At 38.9% G+C, this 25,840-nt stretch overlaps 1 protein-coding gene across 1 annotated transcript in view; it reads right to left on the reverse strand.

The window, feature by feature from the left end:
* LOC136872287 (RNA polymerase II subunit A C-terminal domain phosphatase) overlaps nucleotides 1-25,840 on the reverse strand; it is a 206,710-nt gene that overhangs the window by 136,150 nt on the left and 44,720 nt on the right. Inside the window, exons 2-3 of the mRNA XM_067146107.2 lie at nucleotides 15,232-15,385; nucleotides 2,319-2,444 (exon numbers count right to left, since the gene is read on the reverse strand). Of these exons, the coding sequence (XP_067002208.2) occupies nucleotides 2,319-2,444; nucleotides 15,232-15,385 (280 nt within the window). The remainder of the gene's footprint in view (nucleotides 1-2,318; nucleotides 2,445-15,231; nucleotides 15,386-25,840) is intronic.

A 25,840-nucleotide genomic window follows, 5' to 3' on the forward strand; every position in this document is an offset into this window, starting at 1 on the left:
CTTCGTATTAGTAGAATGGTCTAACTAAACGTGAATAGAGTCTTCTTTGTAATGACACGATAGTCATGTGAATCAGATTATAGTGTACAGACAGGCCTTGGGAAGGTAATGGTGAGATTGAGAAGTGTAATTCCTCAAGCTATAGAGATAGTTTGAGATTGAGATGTGTCATTCCTCAAGTTATAGAGATTAGGGAGCGTGTGTGATCTCCCAGAGTGTAGAAATTCCGCCAGGGCTAGCGTGGTCGGGCGAAGTGAACAGTTACTGTAATTACCCCAAGGATTGTCATAAACGAAGGCCCACGCGCATTCATCACCCACAGTTTTGTTTAATGAGTTAAACAGTGCTTTTGGGAAGTGACCTGGGAAGGGCATATGCTAGGTTCATTTCAGAGATAGTCATCGTTGGAATGAATGACAGGCGAACAGTGTTCATGGCTGAATGTTAATATTATGTATTTTGGTTTGTATGTGAGACTGACATTATGTTTACAGGTGTTGTGAGTGCGTCATGTGTTTAATTTATATTGTAAATAATGTGTGTCCGTGGGAAATTGAAATCCACGTGAGGGATGATATAATTGATTTGTAATATTGTTTGTGCATAAGTAATTTATTATTGCGATTCATTTTACCAAGCTTTAGAGTTAGCGTTAGTCATCCCTTAAATATTTACGTACAGGTCGGATAGGATTTCACCACAATGTTTTGTGGGCATGAAATTTAGCTACTCACGCCATTCAACGAGAAATAAAATACAAGCACAGTTTCCGTTTTGTGTCAACATTAAAGAATTAAATCCACGAGTGTAAGATGGTATATTCGTGTTCATTAGATATAGGACTTTGGACGTTCATATACGCAATGAATTTTACAGTTATTGAATCCAGGGATGTTTAATTTGTTTTGTTTAATTTACCTTGCTATTTATGTGTTTATTTTGAATAAATTAGGATCTGTTTTAAATCAACTGTTGCCCATTATTCAGTAGATAGCTTCACCCATTATACAATGTCTGTTTATCGAAGTATATGTTCCCAAAATCTGAAATAGCGGTGTGAGTTCGAATTTTTCATAGAGGGTTAGGACCGGACACACCTGAGTGGCTGGCTAGTTAGGGCATCACCAGATTTTGGTGACTATATGGGGACAACCTATCTCCTCAGTCCCTGCACCTATCGGACATCCAGCAAAAAGCCACGCAACGTGAGTCGAGGGGACAGGCATACAGAGCCCATGCAGAATAATAATAATGTTATTGGTTTATGTCTCACTACTTTTACGGGTTTTGGAGGTACCAAAGAGTCAGAATTTTGTCCCACAGGAGTACTTTTACATGCTGGTAAATCTATCAACACGAGACTGACGTATCTGAGTACCTTCAAATGCCACCGGACTGAGCAGAGATCAAACCTACCAACTTGAGCCCAGCACTCTACTGTCTCAGCTACTCAGCCCGATTCTCATTCAGAGATCGCCACCAGGATTCAAAGAGGACTCCAGTTCTACCATCAAGTTAGAAATCTCCTGTGGGATAGTCATGTTTCGTTTTAAGATCCAAACTAACACTCTATGACATGTACTTTTTGTCAATTACCATGTATGATCTTGAAATGCATACAGTTACCAGCAGATGAGATTTTTCTTTTCTTTTTTTCTTTTTGCTAGTGGCTTTACGTCGCACCGACACAGATAGGTCTTATGGCAACGATGGGATAGGGAAGGCCTAGGAGTTGGAAGGAAGCAGCCGTGGCCTTAATTAAGGTACAGCCCCAGCATTTGCCTGGTGTGAAAATGGGAAACCACGGAAAACCATCTTCAGGGCTGCTGACAGTGGAATTCGAACCCACTATCTCCCGGATGTAAGCTCACAGCCATACGCTCCTAACCGCACGGCCAAGTACCCTGGTAGCAGATAAGAGCAGACACCAAGTTGCAGAGACAAAATTTCTCAGGACCTTGGTTCAGAAAACATGAATGGATAAGATCTGTAGTGAGAAGATCTGTCTTGAGACCCAAGTTGAATAGCCACTCTGTAATGTACCAGTAATAGCAAAATCAAGACTGGAATGGTTTGGACATGTTAAGAAAATGGAACCAAACTGGCCAGCCAAGTGGATCAGGACCAGGCATAGAATGGCTCGAAGTAGAACAAGAGAAGCTATACCTGGACAGACACCGTTGGAGAGTGTTCGTATAGGCCTACCACACCACAGCAACAGGAGATGGTTAACATGATGATGATGATGATGATGATGATGATGATGATGATGATGATGATGATATTCACATTACACATGAAAGTATAACATAACTTACCTTCAAATTTGGAGGAATATTATCGTTTGTAGTATGAATCAAGGTCTGATCCAAGTCCACCAACAACACAAGCTTTTTCTCCTTCAGTAAACGAACTTCATCTGCCTTCCCCAAAATTTCCGCTTGCTATAAAATTGACAAATTTATTCATTACTAGCATCATTCCATGCAAGGGTGAGTCATTCTAGGAGAAATCAAATATCAATAAACCCATGTTATTAAGAACAAGAAGAGTTAAAAAAGACCTTGTCATTTATCAATATCTATCTATTCAAGGAATCTGAATTAATCGGCTAATTGATACATTTAAAATAATTAGAAATAAGGATTCCACCTAAACAATACATATTTATTATGTGTGACTATATACTGTATGTCACATTGTGAGACTAGTTTCAATCATATAATGATCTTCCTCAGGCACATACCGCTAAAAATTGACATAGCATTAGACTCTGTACATATACAACAATGACAAAACTTACACAGAACATTAAAATTGGATGATGTGCTCATGAGCTGTGTTATGAAATTTGATGTGCCTTAAAAAAGTAAAACAGGTATACATTCTTGAAATTAAAATTACTTCTAATGACATTCACAACATTGGATAAAATAATATTTTGATGAATCCCATTTGATTAGTTGAGTCTGTGGAAACTATGTCTATGAGAATTTCAACATTCACTATAATCATGAATGCCACATGAGTGCTATAGGTGAAATCCACAAATTGGATGATGATGATGATAATAATAATAATAATAATAATAATAATAATAATAATAATAATTTTAATTTTGTGTGGCTATTTCTAGCCGGGTGCAGCCCTATTAAGGCAGACACTCCGATGAGGGTGGGCGGCATCTGCCATGTGTAGGTAACTGCGTGTTATTGTGGTGGAGGATAGTGGTGTGAGAGTTGCAAGGATGTGGGGGACAGCACAAATACCCAGTCCCCAAGCCACTGGAATTAACCAATGAAGGTTAAAATCCCCAACCCAGCCAGGAATCGAACCTGGGACCCTCTGGACCAAACGCCAGCAGGATAACCATTTAGCCATGGAGCCGGACAATAAGATGATGCTGAGTTTTTTCTTGAGAGAGCTTCAATAGAGTTGATTGCCTGTGTTTAATATGTAAACTTCCATCGATTTCTGGAAATTTGAAATCAAGGTGTGGTAAATCGTTTTCTGGAAAACGACAGAAGGTTACAAATTAAACACAGGCAATCAACTTGGGAAACAAAAACTGATGACGAATAGTGTACTCATACTATTCCCCGACTACTGAGCTGCCTCTTCCACCATCTCCATTGTTCTGAAGTCCATCTTCTCCGCTGTACATTCTGTTGAGGTTTTCACTCGTAACCCTGAGCTGGGACTCTTACTAGATGCTACACACTGGGTCAGTGCACTCTGGGACTCACGTAGGCAGAGGTGCCAGCCACTCCCTGGGTTGGGCTGCCTCCAAAGAGGGTCCTTACCTATTACCTACATATGAGTGGCTTGGTAGCGGTGGTGATTATTGTTTTAAGAAGAAGTATAATTGAACCACCATCCTCTCTTAACACTAATCAGAGGGCTCCATGGCTAAACGGTTAGTGTGCTGGCCTTTGGTCACAGGAGACCCGGGTTCGATTCCCAGCGTGGTCAGGAATTTTAGCTATAACTGGTTCATTTCGCTGACACGGGGGCTGGGTGTATGTGTCGTCTTCATCATCATTTCATCCTCATCACGACGCGCAGGTAGCCTACGGGAGTCAAATCAAATGACCTGCATCTGGCGAGCTGAATTTGTGCTCGGGCGCTCCCGGCACTAAAAGCCATATGCCGTTTTATTTTTTCAGAGGGAAAATTGAAGAAAACCGATACTTTGAAAAGTGAAATTCTCTGTAAAAGAAAGGAAAGGCCTATGAAGGGCATAAAAATGAAGGATTCCTTACGCCTCATAAACTTAATACCATCAGAGCCAGAAAATAACAAGATTTGATCAAGGTTGGTTAGACAGGGAAGATGAAAGCAAGGAGCCTGATATAAGTAAGTGAACGCAATATCAGACTCAGTTACGGGAACCATACGATTGGCTTGGGAGAGACAGTTATTTTCATACTGCAGTTTCTGCATGAGACCTCCATCGATCCAAACATTGTGAATTCACTCCTAATTTGTTAGAAGCCTCAATAACAACACTGTTTTCAATATATAGTACTAAACTTACACGTAAAGTTTTGTCGATCGCATGATGGAAGGATCCTGAGGATATTTCTTCACAAAATTATCTGGGAGTAGAAGAGCATCCATGTATTCTGTTTGCCTTTATAGCACCTATACAATTGTATTTTGTCTGCAGAGCATCTTTAAGCTTCAGATGAGTGAGGAAATGATCGAAGTAATCAGTTGGCAGTTCCCGTAAAACATCACAGTCTACAAACTATCCTACTCCCACCTTTGGTATCGTATTTTTCTGTAGAGGCACACTGATATGGCTCAGTCAGCACCACACAGCCCAGTTAAGTGTACCATCATTTTTAGCCAAAACGCATTGGCTTTCCATGAAAGTGCTACTTTTTTTTGCTATGATGACCAAAGTATACACCACAAATTATCCACACTCATATGCTCCAACATTCATTTCCTTCTTCTTTAGCACAAGGATTACTAGAAATGATGATTAGATTACCGTATTTGCTCGCATTATAACTCGCCGCCGCGTATATCTCACACCCCATTTTTAACATTTGAAACTGCAGGAAAAAAATCCCCATGCATAACTCGCATTAATCTCTGACATTGTCATAAAGACATACGGTACATACACTAAATAAAGTTTGGGTACCCCGTGGATGTGCCTACATTAACCCTTTCAGACCTGAAAGAAAACTGGAGGTGTGAATTTTTGTTTGTATGTCAAAAACTGACTAAAATGCTCCTCAATACACATACTGATACTTTATTTTACAAAATAAAAACTAACATCCGAATAAAAGGATCCACACAATTGTGCGTATCAAAATTCAAAGCCTCGTTGTATCACATACGATAATGTATCTTCAAAATTTACGTTCACTAACCAATGTACACACTTCATTGAATATATTCCGGTATTCAGTAAAGCTTCTAGATTAATATAAACGCAATAATAAATACTTACTTTTGGCAATACTGGTTCCCGCCATCTCGCCGATCAACTGTGCTTTTTAAACTCTTCTTCCTTCGCCCTGACGGTCAGCGCATACTAAAAACAATTGAAATACACGCCACGTGTCCTGCACAACCACTGCAGTCCGGTCTAGTGCCGAAAAACGTCAAATACTGTCAGGGATAAATAAAATAGGAACCTGCACAATTGTGCGTACACGGTCTGAAAAGGTTAAATATTGGGACTGTACCAATTGCTGTTATGGTACTTTGCATGTGACAGTACAAGAAGAAGCTGCACTTCTTTCTACCTGCAGAACGGTTGAGGCTCTGTTGCAACAAAAACACCTAACTCGCAAACCCCCGCCCCAAGGCCGCATTCCTAGCCAGTCAGTCACACTCAGCCATCCCCCTCACTCTTCCGCCTTTGTTAATATGCTTGTCGCTACCTGTCCGGCAAAGCTGATCACGTGAATGGGAGCGTTTCCCTGTCCAAGCAGTCAAGTGATCATGGTATTAGGTATCATCCATCTGTTGTATTGTTGACGAGTACCAGTAGTGTGTCTTCACGTTTTGTTGCTTCTCAGTTAAGTTTTCTTGTGTAGATCAATCTTTAAGTTACGGAGAAACGTGGGAGTTATACAGCTGGATTTAAACTCAAAGTGATAAAATCTTCTGAAGAACATGGTAACAGAGCTGCTGGTTGAGAATTCTGTGTGACTGAGTTTAATGTTTGCTACTGGCGTAAACAGTAAGCTGCACTAGAAACCACCAACCGAACATGTAAGACATTCAGAGGGCCGAAAACTGGTAAGTTTCCTGAACTGGAAGACGAGTTGCTTCATTATGTTACAGAGTTGGGAAATGATGGCTTTCATATCTCGCACGAGATGCAACATATCAAAGCGCACGAACTAGCGATTAAAGGAGGAATAAGCTGTTCGGATCTGGAAGTGAGTCAGGGATGGATCCGTAGATTCATGACAGGAATGGGATTGTGTCTGTGAAGGCGAAAATCTCTCTGTTAGAGAAGGCCAAGTGATTTCAACGACAAAATCATAGATTTTCATCACCATGCGATAGCAATGCAGAAGGAAAATAACCTCTCATCTCAAATTGGCAATGCGGATCAAACCCTGATAAACTTCAACATGCCATGCAACACCACCATCAACAAGAAGGGAGAATCTAGCGTGCTTGTACGTACAACTGGGTGTGAAAAACAGCGATGCACTGTCATGCTAGCAATAAGAAAAACAGTGCCTAAAGCAAAGTTTCTCAAAGGCATTCATGTTCTCACTTAGTTTACAAAAGGAGTACTTTTATTGTTCCACCTTTTCAATACAATCAGTACCACGTTATGTGGTTAATTAGACATAGAAAATCTGAATATTATGGGGACATGTTTCGCCCTTCTTATTGGGCATCATCAGCCATATTAATTTAATCTTAAAACAAACAATGTTTAGGGCACAATGACATTTATAATTTGTAAAAATTGAACTGTGATTTCTTATGATATTAACTTTACAGAATAGTGGTTATAAAATATGATGTTGGGACATACAACACAAACTAATTTAAAATCTTGTCTAATAGAAAATTTGTGTCAATACAAAGTTCTATAAAGTTCTCCGCCCACCTCCGCTTCCCCTCAGCATGCCCCCTCCCTCTATCACATTGTTATAACATGTGAAGTAGAAACTCCAGACAGACCAACACTGCTAATACAGTAAGATAAATATATATACGACATATGAGTAAGTACCCACTTTACATAATACACAATTCTTGGACATTAACATATGATTTAAACGCACACGTCAAACACGTCTTTTTGTTCTTTTGCAGTATAACCACATTCTATTCATCGATGTTCCACATCTTCTAGAAGGACTACATTTTCACGTGAAAATCAAACATAACCTGTCAAATACTCAAAATAAACTCGTCTCAAAGCAGCCTCAACCAGCACACTAACGTCTGTTTGCAATGGTTTTATCAGATAATATTTTAGACCAATCAACTTAATGAGGATAACACAATAACATTAGCCTTTTCTCTTAACCAATCTTTTAATGTTGGAACGCAAAATATAAACAAAATTCACCCTCAAGTTTTCAACCATTTTAGTCTATTGAAAACTTACGTTGGCAACTGCCCCAGCAAATATATGCTGACTTTTATAACGAAGAGGATCCACTTCAGTACCAGACATGTGCCGTTTTTAGAACTTCATATTGACACAATTTTTCTATTAGACAAGATTTTAAATTAGTTTACAATAATTTTAGCATGTGTTGTATGTCCCAACATCATATTTTATAACCACTATTCTGTAAAGTTAATATCATAAGAAACCACAGTTCAATTTTTACAAATTATAAATGTCATTGTCCTCTAAACAATGTTTGTTTTAAGATTAAATTAATATGGCTGATGATGCCCAATAAGAAGGGCAAAACATGTCCCCATAATATTCAGATTTTCTATGTCTAATTAACCACATAACATGGTACTGATTATATTGAAAAGGTGGAACAATAAATGTACTCCTTTTGTAAACTAAGTGAGATCGCTGTTTTCAATACAGATCAAAAATGAGAGTGATGATTTGTAATTGTAAGGCATTCATGTACGGGTTCAAGAGAAATTTTAGATGAATACAACTCTTGTCCAGGACTGGGTCCATACGGTGTGGGGAGCACGGCCAGGGGCACTGCTTCGATGCCCAGCAATGCTAGTGTGGGACAATTTCCATGGACACTTGGTGGTAGACACAAAGAAACATCTTCAGAATATGAAAACTGATCTCGTTGTGATTTCTGGTGGACTCACACATTGTCTACAGCCCTTAAATGTTTACGTCAACAAGCCCTTCAAGGACAACATAAGTAAAATGTATGCCAAATGGATGACAGGAGGGGAGAATGAGCTGACACCAGCAGGCACAATAAAGAGGCCGTCAGTTGAACTCGTGTGACTGGGTTATGCAGGCATTGGTTATGGTGTCGATAGACGTTATTGTGAAGAGTTTCTTGAAGACGGGCATCGCAAATGCGTTGGACAGAAGTCAGGATGATGCACTATGAGATGGTGACAAGAATGATGCATGCGAGAATAGCCTGGAGATTGAAGGCAGTGACAATGAATAGGATAAGTATGCCAGTTGTCTTGTTTCAATAGCCTAATGCAAATTTTTACTTTTCAGGAATACGATCTTTCACACACAAATCCCCGCATTTATCACGCACCGAAAATGTTCACACTTATTTTTGGTCAAAAAAGTGTGAGTTATATGTGACCAAATAAGGTAACTCCTTTCTCAAAGAAAATTTGAAATAAATCCTTCATCGGCCACTCTGGCTGGTTTCATGTACCTTCTTGTTTTAAATGTGACAAAGGCTTTTCAGTCTGTCAAACACACAGCAAATACAATGTAAATTAAAACACTATAAACATATCTGTAAAACACACACTAACATACAAAGAATGACATGTTTCGTTCTACAAGAACATTCTCAGATTCTATCAAATCACTTAAAAACAAGCTTATATATGTATAGTATTGTTTACGTAGCGTAAACTTGTCAATGATAGAGAGATTAATGATAGCATGAAACAGTAATGACAAAAAATAAAATGTATACAATTATTAATATAATGAAAAACTTACGTATTTATCTAGACTGCCGATGTTAAGTCCGTTGTCACCAAACACTATTTCAGGACTGTGGTCATGGAAAGTTTGTGGTGAGCCAAGCTGCACATGGAGAGGGGAGGGCAAGAAAGGGAGGGGCCTTGTAGAGCGATGTGGATCTCTCCTATTGGATGATTAAATCGAGTAGACTATAGAATGGAGAGGGGAGGGAGATGTAGGGCGGAGCGGCTGGAGCGCTGTGGAACCTTCCATCAACATTGGGGAGGGGAAAGATGTTACTGACCTGTTTCATGTTAATTGTACCTTTATGTAATATGGATGAATGCAAATTAATAATTTTATTTTTATTTTTTATAGGTGAATAAAGTAAGGATTTTTAATTCTTTTGTAGTCATCTACATTGTTTTCCTTTCTGGGCTTATTCCTTTCTTGAATTAGGTTTAATAATTCTTCTGTCATCCAAGGTTTTCTGGGCTACAATGTCCTTTTTCCTAAAAGCTCATTTGTTGCTTCAATTATCCTTATCTTGATGTTATTCCACTGCATTGGCTCATTACTTCCATTATCTACTTTATTGGTTCATTCTTCAAAAGCCACCTTTGTTGCTACTTCTTTCAGTCCTCCTAGTCTCCACTTCTTTTTGATAGATCTTTTGGTTCTTTTAAATCTAGTATTGCACCTGGCTAACACAAGTGGATGGTCACTATCTATATCAGGACCTGCGTAGCTGTGGCATGATTTTATCTGATTCCTGTATCTTTGCTTCATTAGTATATAATCTAACTGAAATCGTATTTTGTCTGGCGCCTCCCACGTGTACCTTCTTCTAAGAGGAACTTCAAATAATGTGTTTGTAACAACCATATAATTTTGACTGCAGAAATCTACCAAAGTTTTACCTCTTTCATTTGTTTTCCCCAGACCAAAATTTCCTACTGTTTTATTGCCTGTATGGGATCCCACTATTGCATTAAAATTGCCCATTATTGCGACATTATATTTTTCTTTAGTTGGTTTTAATAGTTCTTCAATATCTTCATACATAGTCTCCACTTCTTCCAAGTCATGAGCCGATGTTGGAAAATATGAATTAATATATCTATCTCATTCTTTCTCATCTAGTCCTTTACTTCATCCAATTTTCCCGCTTTCAATAGTGTTCGTACATTCCATGTTCCCATTTTCATGGCGGTTTTAAAGGGATTTCACTTGCTAATGACCTGAGAAGCCCTCTTACCTCTCCTGCCAGATCTTGGGTTCCAAAATCCATGATCAGTAATTAACGTTTCCTCATTAATGTCAGCTTCCATGGTTGCATTCTACTTGGGATATCCTTACGATCTTTAATGGAGTGGTTTCCCATTGCTTTCTCCATTCTATGCCGTTGACCAATATATATATATTATATATATATAGGTTCATCCACCTTTAGGGGCTTTTATTTGCTCCTAAACATTTATAGCCTAAATATATCATTTAAGAGCATGTGCTACCTCCAAAATCGTGAAAGATAAATACAGGTCATATAAGATAGAAATTCACATTTAAAATACAAGTAGTAGAGACAACACAGAGAACTTTAATTCGAGGGGTAAGGGTTAAATATCGGAACTGTACCAATTGTTGTTACGGTACTTTGTTCATGACAGTACAAGAAGAAGCTGCATTATTTCCTACCTGCAGAACGGTCGAGGCTAGCTGTTGTAACAAAAATAACCATCTCACAAACCCCTGCCCCAAGGCCACATTTCTAGCCAGCAGTCACACTCAGCCATCCCTCTCACTCCTCCGTCTTTGTCAATATGCTTATTGCTACCCATCCGGCAGAGCCGATCATGTGAAGTGGGAGTGTTTCCTTGCCCAGGCAGTCAAGTGATCACGGTCAGGCTGCCAGTTGAACTCGTGTGTGACTGGGTTATGCAGGCATGGTTTATGGTGTCAACAGACGTTATTGTGAAGAGTTTCTTGAAGACGGGCATCGCAAATGCGTTGGATGGAAGTCAGGATGATGCAGTATCAATCAATAAATACTGATCTGCATTTAGGGCAGTCGCCCAGGTGGCAGATTCCCTATCTGTTGTTTTCCTAGCCTTTTCCTAAATGATTTCAAAGAAATTGGAAATTTATTGAACGTTTCCCTTGGTAAGTTATTCCAATCCCTAACTCCCCTTCCTATAAATTAATATTTGCCCCAATTTGTCCTTTTGAATTCCAACTTTATCTTCATATTGTGATCTTTCCTACTTTTATGAACGCCACTCAAACTTATTCGTTTACTAATGTCATTCCACGCCATCTCTCCGCTGACAGATTGGAACATACCACTTAGTCGAGCAGATCATCTTCTTTCTCTCAATTCCTCCCAACCCAAAACTTGCAACATTTTTTTAACACTACTCTTTTGTCGGAAATCACCCAGAACAAATTGAGCTGCTTTTCTTTGGATTTTTTCCAGTTCTTGAAACAAATAATCTTGGTGAGGGTACCATACTCTGGAACCATACTCTAGTTGGGGACTTACCAGAAATTTATATGACCTCTCCGTTACATCCTTACTACAACCCCTAAACACCCCCATAACCATGTGCACGGATCTGTGCCCTTTATTTTCAATCCCATTTATGTGATTACCCCAATGAAGATCTTTCCTTATATTAACACCTAGATATTTACAATGATCCCCAAAGGGAACTTTCACCCCATCAACGCAGTAATTAAAACTGATAATTCTTTTCCTATTTGTGAAACTCACAACCTGACTTTTAACCCCATTTATCATCATACCATTGTGTACTGTCCATCTAACAACATTATCGAGGTCATTTTGCAGTTGCTCACAATCTTGTAACTTATTTATTACTCTATAGAGAATAACATCATCCGCAAAAGCCTTACCTCCGATTCCACTCCTTTACTCATATCATTTATATATATAAGAACACATAAAGGTCCAATAATACTGGCTTGAGGAATTCCCCTCTTAATTATTACACGGTCAGATAAAGCTTCACCTACTCTAATTCACTGAGATCTATTTTCTAGAATTATAGCAACCCATTCAGTCACTATTTTGTCTAGTCCAATTGCACTCATTTTTGCCAGTAGTCTCCCATGATCCACCCTATCAAATGCTTTAGACAGATCAATCGCGATACAGTCCATTTGACCTCCAGAATCCAAGATATCTGCTATATCTTGCTGGAATCCTACAAGTTGAGCTTCAGTGGAATAACCTTTCCTAAAACTGAACTGCCTTCTATCGAACCAGTTATTAATTTCACAAACTTGTCTAATATAATCAGAAAGAATGCCTTCCCAAAGCTTACATACAATGCACGTCAAACTTACTGGCCTGTAATTTTCAGCTTTATGTCTATCACCCTTTCCTTTATACACAGGGCTTACTATAGCAACTCTCCATTCATCTGGTATAGCTCCTCTGACCAAACAATAATCAAATAAGTGCTTCAGACATGGTACTATATCCCAACCCATTGTCTTTAGTATATCCCCAGAAATCTGATCAATTCCAGCTGCTTTTCTAGTTTTCAACTTTTGTATCTTATTGTAAATGTCATTTTTATCATATGTAAATAATATTACTTCTTTGGCCTTAGTCTCCTCCTCTATCTCGACATTATCCTTGTAACCAACAATCTTTACATACTGCTGACTGAATACTTCTGCCTTTTGAAGATCCTCACATACACACTCTCCTTGTTCATTAATTATTCCTGGAATGTCCTTCTTTGAACCTGTTTCTGCCTTAAAATACCTATACATACCCTTCCATTTTTCACTAAAATTTGTATGACAGCCAATTATGCTTGCCATCATGTTATCCTTAGCTGCCTTCTTTGCTAGATTCAATTTTCTAGTAAGTTCCTTCAATTTCTCCTTAGTTCCACAACCATTTCTAACTCTATTTCTTTCCAGTCTGCACCTCCTTCTTAGCCTCTTTATCTCTCTATTATAATAAGGTGGGTCCTTACCATTCCTTACCACCCTTAAAGGAATAAACCTGTTTTTGCATTCCTCAACAATTTCTTTAAACCCATCCCAGAGTCTGTTTACATTTTTATTTACCGTTTTCCACCGATCATAGTTACTTTTTAGAAACTGCCTCATGCCTGCTTTATCAGCCATATGGTACTGCTTTTCTAGTTTTCAACTTTTGTATCTTATTGTAAATGTCATTTTTATCATATGTAAATAATATTACTTCTTTGGCCTTAGCCTCCTCCTCTATCTCAACATTATCCTTGTAACCAACAATCTTTACATACTGCTTCCTGGAATGTCCTTCTGATGATGATAGCTCGGAGACTGAAGGCAGTGACAGTGACAGTGCCAGTTGTCTTGTTTCAATAGCTTAATGCTAATTTTATGTTGTTTTTTTTTAAATACGATCTTTTGCACTCAAATCCTTGCATATACCATGCATAAAAATTTACACACTTATTTTTTGTCTACTTAAGTAGACTTCTTACTGCAGCATATACTAATTTATCACATTCATACATTTATATGATTAAAATGTAAACAAGAGCTGGAGCTGCCTCCATTTTGCATAGAAATGGCTAGAATTTAACAAATTTTCACTGAATATGCAGTTTATTCTATTAACAGGATTGTTACGTGTCAGCCCTGTTATAGTCCCCTTTGGTACTTCCTCGAAGGAATTAGTGAGTCAGACTGGAGATGACCCAACTAGCCTGGATGGCACGGCTGAACTCTCCTTGCACTGTGCTTTTGTCTGGTTGCACCGTGGGTCTTCGAGAAATGAGAAACAAGAAACTCCCCCCCCCAGGTACATCACAAAGTTTTGAGTACTTCATCACCCAAGACATAAATACAAAGCCGCCATGAACAAAGAGTTGTAGTTGTTGTTGTTTTATTGTGTTCGAGTGTCGAGTGAGTAGCTGGACTGGGATGGTAGTAGTGCTGGCTGCCATCAGTATCCCATCAGAGTCAGAGTACTGTCGTGTACTGAGCGGAGTACTGTGTGAGTGGCGGACTTTCTCTGAAGTCGAGTCAAGGAACAGTCGTACACTGAGGCAACTTCCTTAGGATTCGAGCCAATGAACAGTCGTGTGTTGTGGTGCCAGTAGCCCTGTGTTTGAGTCCGTCTATGAGCAGCTTCTGTGTGTGAAGTGACTGAGCGGGAAAGGTGAGTTGTCAAGAAGTGAAAGAAACAGTACACATTCAACATATAAGTAATGATAAATGTACTTCAACTGGCAAGTCACACATAACACATAACAACCTTCTTTATTCACACTCCTTATTTTTTGTCCTTTAAAGGACTAAAAGCACCATAAAAAAGGACAACTTAAGGACATCTCTCAGTTTTGCAAGATAACTTTAAACTTTGTTTGTAGCAAAAAGAGGTAGCTCCAGGAGCTTTTTTTTTTTTTTTTTTTTTTTTTTTTTTTTTTTTTTTTTTTTTTTTTTTTTTTTTTTCACAAAATCAAACCATGCATCAGCTCTTACTGCACTGTAATGTACTGGCTAAGGGTCAGAGTGACACCATTCTTGCACCAAACTATCTGGAAAGTTTAATACTGTATGAAACCATTAATACATGAATTTGACCAAACAGTGACCATTTTTGCAACAGAACCTTCATTTTAACCCCTCAAATGTCCACAAAACCTAAGCCTGTCTTAATAAATACTACAATTCACAAGAATAACCTTCAGCAGTCTGAGAATCACTTGGAACCATAACCCACATAATTTCCAGAACTAAACCCTCACCTGTGCAGCATAAATGCCCACCAGCCTTTTCAAAACTTCTATCTTGTGGAGTAACATGAAATCAAAGCTGTCTAGTATACATTCAGCTAACTTGCAATTTTTTTTTTTTTTTTTTTTTTTTTTACATGATTAAAGGAATAGAATATGGAGTAAAACACATTGAACTACACTGTTACTCAAGGAAACTTACCGTACCACCAAAGAACAACATATGTGCATTATCCTAGAAGTCATTCCCAACATAAAATGAAACTTAACAGAGTATGATTACTTTTGCAAAGATAAAAAATGTGTTAACTGTCTACTTGTTCAGTTCTGAGGAGAAGACAACCTGAAAATTTACTGAACACTCACCTCTTTGCTCACTTTCAATTCAGGTATGCTATGGACCATGGGAACTGAAGCACTCAGAGTCTGGTTTCCTGTCTTTAAATCTGCTCCACATTCTGCACACATTGCATTCATAACAGTTGGATGAGTACATTCTTCCAATTCCAAAATTGCCATCCTACAAGAAGTAAAAAAAAAAAAAAAAAGGGAGAAGTTGACTAGCATTAACATACATTGTTCTGTAAATATACAAAGAAAAAATAACATAACTTTTCATTTTTCAGTAACTTGTTTGGTATATACATTACTACACCACTTTAAGATCCATATTTCTGACATTCAATGTAAAATGCTTCCTTCTTGTATGGCAATGTAATTAGGAATTTTTTACTTTTATGAATATAATAAGAAGGTCTATGACCAAAGTCTCCCATGTACAATAAATGACCAAAATGTTGGGTGTTATCAATGTTTGGTAGTCCGACTCGTTGGCTGAACGGTCAGCGTACTGGCCTTCGGTTCAGAGGGTCCCGGGTTCGATTCCCGGCCGGGTCGGGGATTTTAACCTTCATTGGTTACTTCCAATGGCCCGGGGGCTGGGTGTTTGTGCTGTCCCCAACATCCCTGCAACACACACACCACACACACAACACTATCCTCCACCACAATAACACGCAGTTCCCTACCCATGGCAGATGCCGCCCACCCTCATCGGAGGGTCTGCCTTACAAGGGCTGCACTCGGCTAGAAATAACCACACGAAATTATTATTATTAATGTTTGGTACAGTGAAGAGGAAAAGAATGGATGGCAGTGGAGCCAATCATAGTAATTAGTCATTTTGTTTGATTCTGGATCTTCTCTATTTTTTAAATATTTTCTCCAGAAATAGATTGCAAGGATTTTAAGCCATATAAGAGTACCCATTATAATTATACACTACACAACTCTTATAGCATCAAACTACCAAGAATTCTGCCAGCCATCCTTCTAACTTCTGTTTGGATATTCTATTTGAGATATGATGTAATACACTTGTCTGTACTGCACAGGTTACATGCCAGTGGTATGACAGCAGGAATCTGCTGCCACAATAACAAATGTAGTGCCGCACACTGACTGGCGGAGTGCCAGTGTCGGCACTAATGTGTATGTACACTAGTGTCCAAAAGTTAAGCATAAGTTACGAGTAAGCAGGGCAACAGGAAATAGACCACAAATCGCATGACATATGCACCTACCAACCTTACGTGTTCGCTCTGTATAGGAAAGGAGTGTTCCCTGCTTTGACTAGCAGTGTAACCGCAAGGTAAACAAAGCCAGTGCCTGCGCCCCATATTCCCTCAGTCATGTTTGCCATGTTATAGCGTGCGGAGTGTAGCCTCGTGGTGAACATGACAAGATAATGGCACAACGACGCCATCTGGACCCCGTTTTACAGGGTAGAATACTCGGCCACCTGGAAGCAGGTCAGACAATGACCGAAGTCGACGTATCCTTGAAAGTGCCACAAAGTGTCATTTCCAGGCTTTGGAGATGATTTTGAGACACAAGAGATATTAGTCGTAGGCTAGTACCAGGTTGACGAAGGGTAACCACCCCACAGCAGGACCGATATCTCACCATAACCCCACGACAAAATCGGAGTGCACCTGCAAGACAATTGTCGGAGAAGCTTGCAGTCATCTCAGGGGTTGCCATTTCCCAGCAAACTGTGTACCGGAGGCTTAGAACAGCAGGGCTGCTTGCTCGATGTCCAGCGGTGTGCTTCCTGCTCACACCAGCACTATGGAGCCGTAAACATCGAAACTGGACCATGAATGAATGGAGGCATGTGCTCTTCACAGATGAATCCTGCATCAGTTTGCAGAACGATTCCCATCGCACATAAATCTGGAAAGAACCGGGTAGCCGATGCAACCACAGGAACATCGTGGAATGGGGCCAGTATGGTGGTGGTGGTGGTGGTGTCATGATGTGGGGCAACATCACGTTGAATGGCCGTACGGACCTACACATCTTCATGGGCGGATCGAGGAACACTGTTAACGCTCGGAGATACACGGATGAGGTACTGACTCCATATGTTCGACTCTTCAGAGGTGCGGTTGGTCCAGACTTCCTCTTAATGGACGACAATGCCAGACCGCACCGCGCTACTCTGGTGGATGAATTTCTGGCTGGGGAAGACATTCATCACATGAACTGGCCAGTGAGGTCTGCGGATCTGAATTCTATAGAACATGCCTGGGATGCATTGGGGAGGCGAATTGCATTCCATCAGCCTCCACCAAGGGCCCTCTAAAACCTTCGAATTGCCCTTTGGGAAGAATTGGATCGACTACCACGAGAGCTCTTGGACCATCTGATAGAGAGCATGCCACGTCGCTGCGAAGCATGTGTGGCCGTTAGGGGTAACCATACACCCTACTAACAGCATATTTTGTTGTGGAAGACATTGCCACGTTTTGTTATTTGTTGTCAAAGGTGTACCTTACCTATCAGAACCTTTCTGACACTGTTTTTTGGACAAGTTGTGTGACATATGATGTATGAGTCGGCTTCCGTTTGTTCAGCAATCCGTCTGACATTCCTATCGGGCGGTATGGTCTCGTTTAGTGATTATGCTTAACTTTTGGACACTAGTGTAGTACTACAGTCCACCAGATGGCATCTAGCTCTTTATATGCACTACAGAGCAATGGAAGCACTGAAACAGTTTAGTTGAGTTGTGTGAAACCGAGAAATGATCCTGCATTTAGAGCAGTTAGTGGAAGAGCAAAGTGATCTCTACTGTTACTCATAGAGTAAGTACTCATATAAAATAATATGAAGGAAGCTTTGGATAGAAGTGGAAGAGGCATTGCATGAAGATTACAAGATATTAGAATCATTCCGTATTGACGGTTTTCACTTTACAATGGCGAAAAATGAGGGTATCCTCCTATTCAATACATCATATATTCCGTCATTAGACGGAGCAAACAAATTCAGACATGTTTCGGCTCGCTTGAGCCATCTTCAGTGAAAAAAAAAAAAAAAAAAAAAAATAGGGGGGGGGTTGGAATAATTTACATAATATAAGTTGAAAAAATGCTAAAAAATACAATGAAAGAGTAAACAAAAAACAAAAGAGGGCTTAGACGGAAAACAAAATTAGCACAAATATACAATATTTACATCAATATGCAGAGCAAAAAACTTACTGCGACAAAATTCAGTGAAACAGGTGTTAATTTGAAATAATAATTGATACTAAAAACTGCGTTAACCTAAGAAACAAGGGGATGAGAAAACAAATGATGCAGATGGAAATGAATAATAGTAGCGCATGGTAAGGTTGTGGACCTCATAGTTTACAAATTATTGGTTTAAAAATGACAAAACAGTTTGAAATTGCTGTCAAAATCATCCTAGTGGAAACCCAACACATCAAATTGGTCAGGAGGAGAGCGGGAGCAAACATTTTTGAGAGAAACCAAGCCTGAATTAACCTGCAGGCGAAAAGCCTGTGACAAGGAGAAAAAAACACCATGAAATTTAAGGCTTTAGAAATAGCAGCATTCTCAATATCTTCTCAATCTAGCGGTCCCTTTCTTCATTATTGTTTCATAATGTTGGCTGGTGTTTTGCCTTATTATAGAGGGGTCGGAAGGGCCGCATATAAAAATATGAGAAGCTGTGTTAGGTAGAAGACAGATGCATAGTAAATTGTAGTAATCTAGTGGAAACCGTCAATGAAGTTCTAATCTGTAATGGAAAAAAATGAGGTTGTATGAGAAACATGGGTTGATAAGTAAAAAGTGTGGAATGGTTGTGAAGAAAGCTTAAACTTACGGTGTGCAGTAGGTGGTTGTCCTCTCTAGTGGCCTGGCTTTCTCAAAGTAACGGTCTCGTTCGCGTGATCGAGTCTATTGTTGGTTCGGCTGTGTTTGCTAGGATGGAAGGAGCGGAGGGGGAAGGGGAGGTGCAGGGCTGGTTTGAGGAAGGGAGGGGTGTTGAGTTGGAGAGATGGAGGTGGGTTTGTTTGGCAAATATAAGGAATGAATGTTTCAAGAGGATGTTAGTTTACTCGCTGACTTCTAAAGCTCGAATGGTGTGGCCTTCACAATGTGATGGTCTCGGTCGCGTGATCGAGTCTATTGTTGGTTTGGCTGTGTTTGCTAGGTTGGAAGGAGTGGAGGGGGAGGGATGGTGTGAGGAGGGGGGGGGGGGGGAATGGTGGTGAGTCGGGGAGATGGAGGTGGGGTTTGTTTGTGTTATGGAAATTCTGACAAATGTATGGAATGAATGTTTCAAGTAGAATGTTCTTTTTCTCGCTGACTTCATTTAAATTGTGAGTGGGGTTCATAAACTGATCTAAATCGATGTGGATGCTCTCGAGAATGTTGAGCAAGGTGCCTTTTTGCTCATAATGCAAGATCTTCAGGTCTTTATCTATAGAAGTGTATTCGTGGCTGGATGCTTTATGGTGTTCGCTCATAGCTGAAAAACTATTATATTTGAGAGCGTTGCGATATTCGGCGTATCTTATGACGAAATTGCGGCCTGTTTGACCTATGTAGCTGGAATTACAGGATTGGCACTTTAATTTGTAAACTCCGGAGTTCAAATATTTGTTGTTGATGTTGCTATTGTTATTGTTGACAGTGTGTGGATTGAAAATGAGTTTGGAGTTGGTGTGGGAGGTTCTGTAAGCTATTTTGATGCTGTGTTTCTTGAAAATATTAGAAATTTGGTAAATGCTACTATTATTGAAAGTGAATGTGGAAAATTTTTCTTTTGGAGCGGAATCTTTTACTAGGGTAGTCTTGGGTCTGCTTTTGTATCTATTGATGATTCTGTTGATGAAGGTTCTATTGAAACCATTGTGTTCTGCAATGTTGTAGATGGTATTAATTTCTTTTTTGTAATTCTTGCGAGATAAAGGGATAGTTAATGCTCTGAGGACCATGCTATTGTAAGCTGCTTTTTTATGTATGTCTGGGTGCACAGAGGTCTGATGGATGGTATTGATGGTGTGGGTGGGTTTCCTGTATATATTGAAGGATAAAGTGTTGTTGCTGTTGCGCATAATGGTTAAGTCCAGGTAATTAAGGGCTTTATTGTTTTCTGACTCTATGGTGAATTTTATATGTGGGTCAATAGAGTTGAGAAATCCAAGTACTGTGTTGCTGTTAGTAACGTGGGAGTCTAAAATAACAAAGGTGTCATCTACAAAGCGTGTCCAGTGTTGAATGCCATTGATCTTGCCAATGATGTGAGAATGTTCTAAATGATCAATGTAGATGTCTGCAAGGATTCCTGAAGCTGGTGACCCCATGGGAAGACCTATCTGTTGGTAAATGACATTATTGAAAGTGAAGAAATTGTTGTTCAAAGTAAATTCCAGAATTCGAATAAATTCATCTATTTCGCCTATACTTAAATTGCTGAATTTGGAGAGATTGTTTTTGATCAATTGTACGGTGCTGTTAACGGGAACATTAGCGTACATGTTAGTAATATCAAAAGAATGAAGAGTGTGGTGTTTGGATAAATTAAAGTGTTTGATCTTAGTGCAGAATTCTAAGGAGTTCTTTACTGATGTGTTGGCTTGAAAACGATAGTGTGACTTGAGGAATTTGTGAATGAATCGAGATACTTCATAGGTCGGACTGTTTCTGAAATTGATAATGGGTCTTATGGGGATGTCTGTTTTATGGATCTTGGGTAGCGCTTTGGCTGTGGGAAGTTTTGGATTCATGATAATCATTTTGGATTTTTCAAGGTCATTAAACAGAAATGAAATGTTCTTGATGATGGTTTTTAGGTCTCTTTGTATTTTATTAGTTGGATCTTTTTTAGAGGTTATGAAGTTGTTGTCTGCAAAAAACGTGTGTGCTTTATTAACTTAGTCACTTTTGTCCATGATTATGGTAGCATTTCCTTTGTCGGCTTTTGTTATAATTAAGTCGTTTTGTTTCACTTTTTTCTTAAGTTTGTTTACTTTAGCTACGTGCACTGTGTTGGGTTTAATGGTTTGTTGTTGATTGAGGATGGAAGATAGCTTGTGTTTGACTTCATATCGGACCTCTTCTTGTATATTTATTGGTAATTTATTAATGGCCAATTCAGATTCAGCTATGGTAGAAATTAAATTATCACGGTTAGAAGGATTACCCCAATTATGTTTAGGTCCCTTGCTCAGCACATCAACATCATCGGCATCAAGAATGATTTTACTTAAGTTTACTACAGGTTGGTGAAAATCATTAGGCCTTGTGTTATTTGAGTTGTTATGTTTGCTAAGTATTGTTTTTGTTTTTGAAAGAGCATTCCATTTCTTGTCAAGTGTGTTTTGTTTCTTTAACAAAGTGAGGTTAAGTTTGTTGGAGACGTATAATTGAAAGGACGTCCATTCGAGGGGGCAAAGGAGAGTGGAAACTTCTAAATGAGTTTCATATAGTTTGTGGTTCAGGAGAGATTTCTTTTTATGGAGAAATTTGATTTCCTCTTTAATCCAGATTTTATCGGTTTTAAGTTGAGTTGCGCGAGTTTTTGCTGTATTTCTGTGAGTTTTCTTAGTAAACTTTAGAAAATTGGGGGTTACGTCATTAATCAAGCATTTTTTCAAAAAACGTAAATCTTGCCCTAATTTGGCGACCTTTATTTTGAGATTGCAATAAAGGTTAGCTTTCTTCTTTGCCTGGATGGCATTTCCATTACAAGATATTAGAATCATTCCGTATTGACGGTTTTCACTTTACAATGGCGAAAAATGAGGGTATCCTCCTATTCAATACATCATATATTCCGTCATTAGACGGAGCAAACAAATTCAGACATGTTTCGGCTCGCTTGAGCCATCTTCAGTGAAAAAAAAAAAAGAATAGGGGGGTTGGAATAATTTACATAATATAAGTTGAAAAAATGCTAAAAAACACAATGAAAGAGTAAACAAAAAAACAAAAGAGAGCTTAGACGGAAAACAAAATTAGCACAAATATACAATATTTACATCAATATGCAGAGCAAAAAACTTACTGCGACAAAATTCAGTGAAACTGCTGCTATTTCTAAAGCCTTAAATTTCATGGTGTTTTTTTCTCCTTGTCACAGGCTTTTCGCCTGCAGGTTAATTCAGGCTTGGTTTCTCTCAAAAATGTTTGCTCCCGCTCTCCTCCTGACCAATTTGATGTGATGGGTTTCCACTAGGATGATTTTGACAGCAATTTCAAACTGTTTTGTCATTTTTAAACCAATAATTTGTAAACTATGAGGTCCACAACCTTACCATGCGCTACTATTATTCATTTCCATCTGCATCATTTGTTTTCTCATCCCCTTGTTTCTTAGGTTAACGCAGTTTTTAGTATCAATTATTATTTCAAATTAACACCCGTTTCACTGAATTTTGTCGCAGTAAGTTTTTTGCTCTGCATATTGATGTAAATATTGTATATTTGTGCTAATTTTGTTTTCCGTCTAAGCTCTCTTTTGTTTTTTTGTTTACTCTTTCATTGTGTTTTTTAGCATTTTTTCAACTTATATTATGTAAATTATTCCAACCCCCCCCCCCCTATTTTTTTTTTTTTTTTTTTTTTTTTTCACTGAAGATGGCTCAAGCGAGCCGAAACATGTCTGAATTTGTTTGCTCCGTCTAATGACGGAATATATGATGTATTGAATAGGAGGATACCCTCATTTTTCGCCATTGTAAAGTGAAAATTGCATGAAGATGTTAATAGAGCGATTCAATATGGCCCTTTATACAGTATACTATTCATCTATATAATTTTGTTACTATGTTGCAAATGTCAGTATGTCAAAATGACTTGAGCATAAGTCTGTGGTGTAAGTTTTTAAAACTAACCTCAATGTTACTAAACTTGCAATATTTTAAGTCCCAAAATATCAGTCCAAAATGCAGACGCTAATACAGATTTATTTGATAAGATAATCAACTATGAAAAAAACGATAAGGAAAGGAATATTGTTGTAGCAGGTGATCTCAATTTACCAATCGTCAATTGAGAAGGTAATGTGAATGACAGGAAACATGAAGAAGAAATGGCAAATAAGTTAATCTGGGAAGGATAACTGAATAAGAAAGGGATGGAACCAACTGGAGGGAAGAATATTCTGGACGAGGTGCTGGTAAAACTAGATGAGCTCTATAGAGAAACTAGTAATAGATGGTATTAGTTATCATGAAGCTGTTTTTGTCATTAAAAATAAATGTGATAGAAAGGAAGGTTGTAAAAGTAGGACTATTAGGCAGTACTATATGTTTAATAAAACATGCATGAGGGAGTTTTTAATAAGTAATTATGATTGGTGGAAAACAGTAAATAAAAATGTAAACAGACCGTGGAATGTGAAAACAGGTATGTACCTTTAAAGGTGGTAAGGAATGGTAAAGACCCGCTATATTATAACAGAGAAGTAAAGAGACCAAGGAGGAGGTGCAGGTTGGAAATAAACAGAATCAGAAATGGTTGTGGAAGTATGGAGAAATTGAATGAACTTACTATGAAATTGAATCTATAGAATAGAATGCTAGTGGCTTTACATCACACCGACACAGATAGGTCTTATGGCGACAATGGGATAGGAAAGGCCTAGGAGTTGGAAGGAAACGGCCATGGCCTTAATTAAGGTACAACCCCAGCATTTGCCTGGTGTGAAAATGGGAAACCACGGAAAACCATCTTCAGGGCTGCTGACAATGGGATTCGAACCCGCTATCTCCCGGATGCAAGCTCACAGCCGCGTGCCCCTAACTGCATGGACAACTCGCCCGGTGAATCTATAGAAGAGGTCAGCTAATGATAACATGATAGCAAGCATAATTGGCAGTCATACAAATTTTAGTGAAAAAAATGGAAGGAATTTTAAGGAACTTTAAGGCAGAAACAGGTTCAAAAAAAAAAAAAGGGGACATTATAGGAATCATTAATGAACAAGGGAAATAAGTATGTGAGGATCTATATAAGGTAGAAGTATTCAGTCAGCCATCTGTAAAGATTGTTGGTTAAAAGGATAATGTCCAGATAGAGGTGGTGACTAATACTATGAAGTACTGAAATTTACAATAAGGTACAAAAGTTGAAAACTAGAAAACCAGCTGGAATTGGTAAGATTTAGGGGGCTATACTAAGGACAGTGGGTCGGGATATAGTACCATATCTGAAGTACTTATTTGATTATTATTTGCATGAAGGAGCTATACCAAATGAATGGAGAGTTGCTATAATAGCCCTGTGTATAAAGGAAAGAGTGATAATGTTGAAAATTATGGGCAAATCAACTTGACAAGTGTTGCATATAAGTTTTGGAAAAGCATTCTTTCTAATTATATTAGGCATATTTGTAAAATTAATAACTGGTTTGACAGAAGACAGTTTGTGTTTAGAAAAGGTCAACTTCTAAGATTCCAAAAAGATATCTTCAGAATATTGGATACTGGCCGCACTTAAGCGTCTACAGCTACTGAGCTCAGTATATCTTAGATTCAGGAGGTCAAATGGACCGTATCATGATTGACCTATCTAAGGCATTTGATAGAGTAGATCATGGGAGCCTACTGGAAAAAATGAGTGCAACTGGACTAGACAAAAGAGAGACTGAATGGGTGGCTATATTTCTGGAAAATATAATTCAGAAAATTAGAATAAGTGAATCTTTTTCTGATCCTATAATCATTAAGAAGGGAATTCCTCAATGCAGTATTTTTGGACCTTTATGTATTCCTATATATATAAATGACATGAGCAAAGAACTGGAATCAGAGATAAGGCTTTTTATGGTTGATGTTATACCGTATACAGTATGTTTCTATATTCCCATTACAGAATTTGAGGGCTTGCAGTGGGAACCAAGACAGTTAAGTTTAGCATAGGAACTTGTGTCCGGAAACGTACCATCTTCCCACCACCCATAAAATACCACCACAGCACACGTTTAAATCTCCCGCATTTTCGGCGCCACTGACTAGAGTACGTACATCATTGAACAATCACGTGATACCCCATACCCCAACAGGTTTGTAGGCATTCCATACCACTCAATTAAGTGTGTGATCCGCACGGAGACGTGTTGTACATGCTGTTGTACTTGTGATTTTCATCCATACTACAGTACAGCAGTAATTCTTTACTACGTACACAGCAGTAAGCTGTACATACAGTAGTTCATCTACACCAAAGATCTGGACAATAGTGGACAGGTCGTAGTGGTCCGATTACTTGGCCTGCACATTCACCCGACTTGACACCGCTAGACTATTACCTGTGGGGTCGTACGATAACTTGATTTACGAGACCCCTGTGGAATCTGAGGAAGATCTACTGGTGCGGGTTATGGCTGCGGCAGATGTTGGAGGACCAGGTATTGATGATCATGTGTAAAAGAACATGATACGTGGGTACCGCTTGTGTCTGTGTTGACATCGGTGGTCATCACATCGAGCCCCACCTGTAGCTGGACCCAGACGACAAGCAGCAGAAGTCGGACAGAGCGCCGAAAATGCGGGAGATCTGAACGTGTGCTGTGGTGGTTTTATACGGGTAGCAGGAAGACAGTACGTTTCCGGACACAAGTTTCTATGCTAAACTTAACTGCCTTGGTCCCCACTGCAAGCCCTCAAAGT

This window comes from Anabrus simplex, chromosome 4 (genome assembly GCF_040414725.1).
Source record: "Anabrus simplex isolate iqAnaSimp1 chromosome 4, ASM4041472v1, whole genome shotgun sequence".
NCBI lineage: Eukaryota > Metazoa > Arthropoda > Insecta > Orthoptera > Tettigoniidae > Anabrus > Anabrus simplex.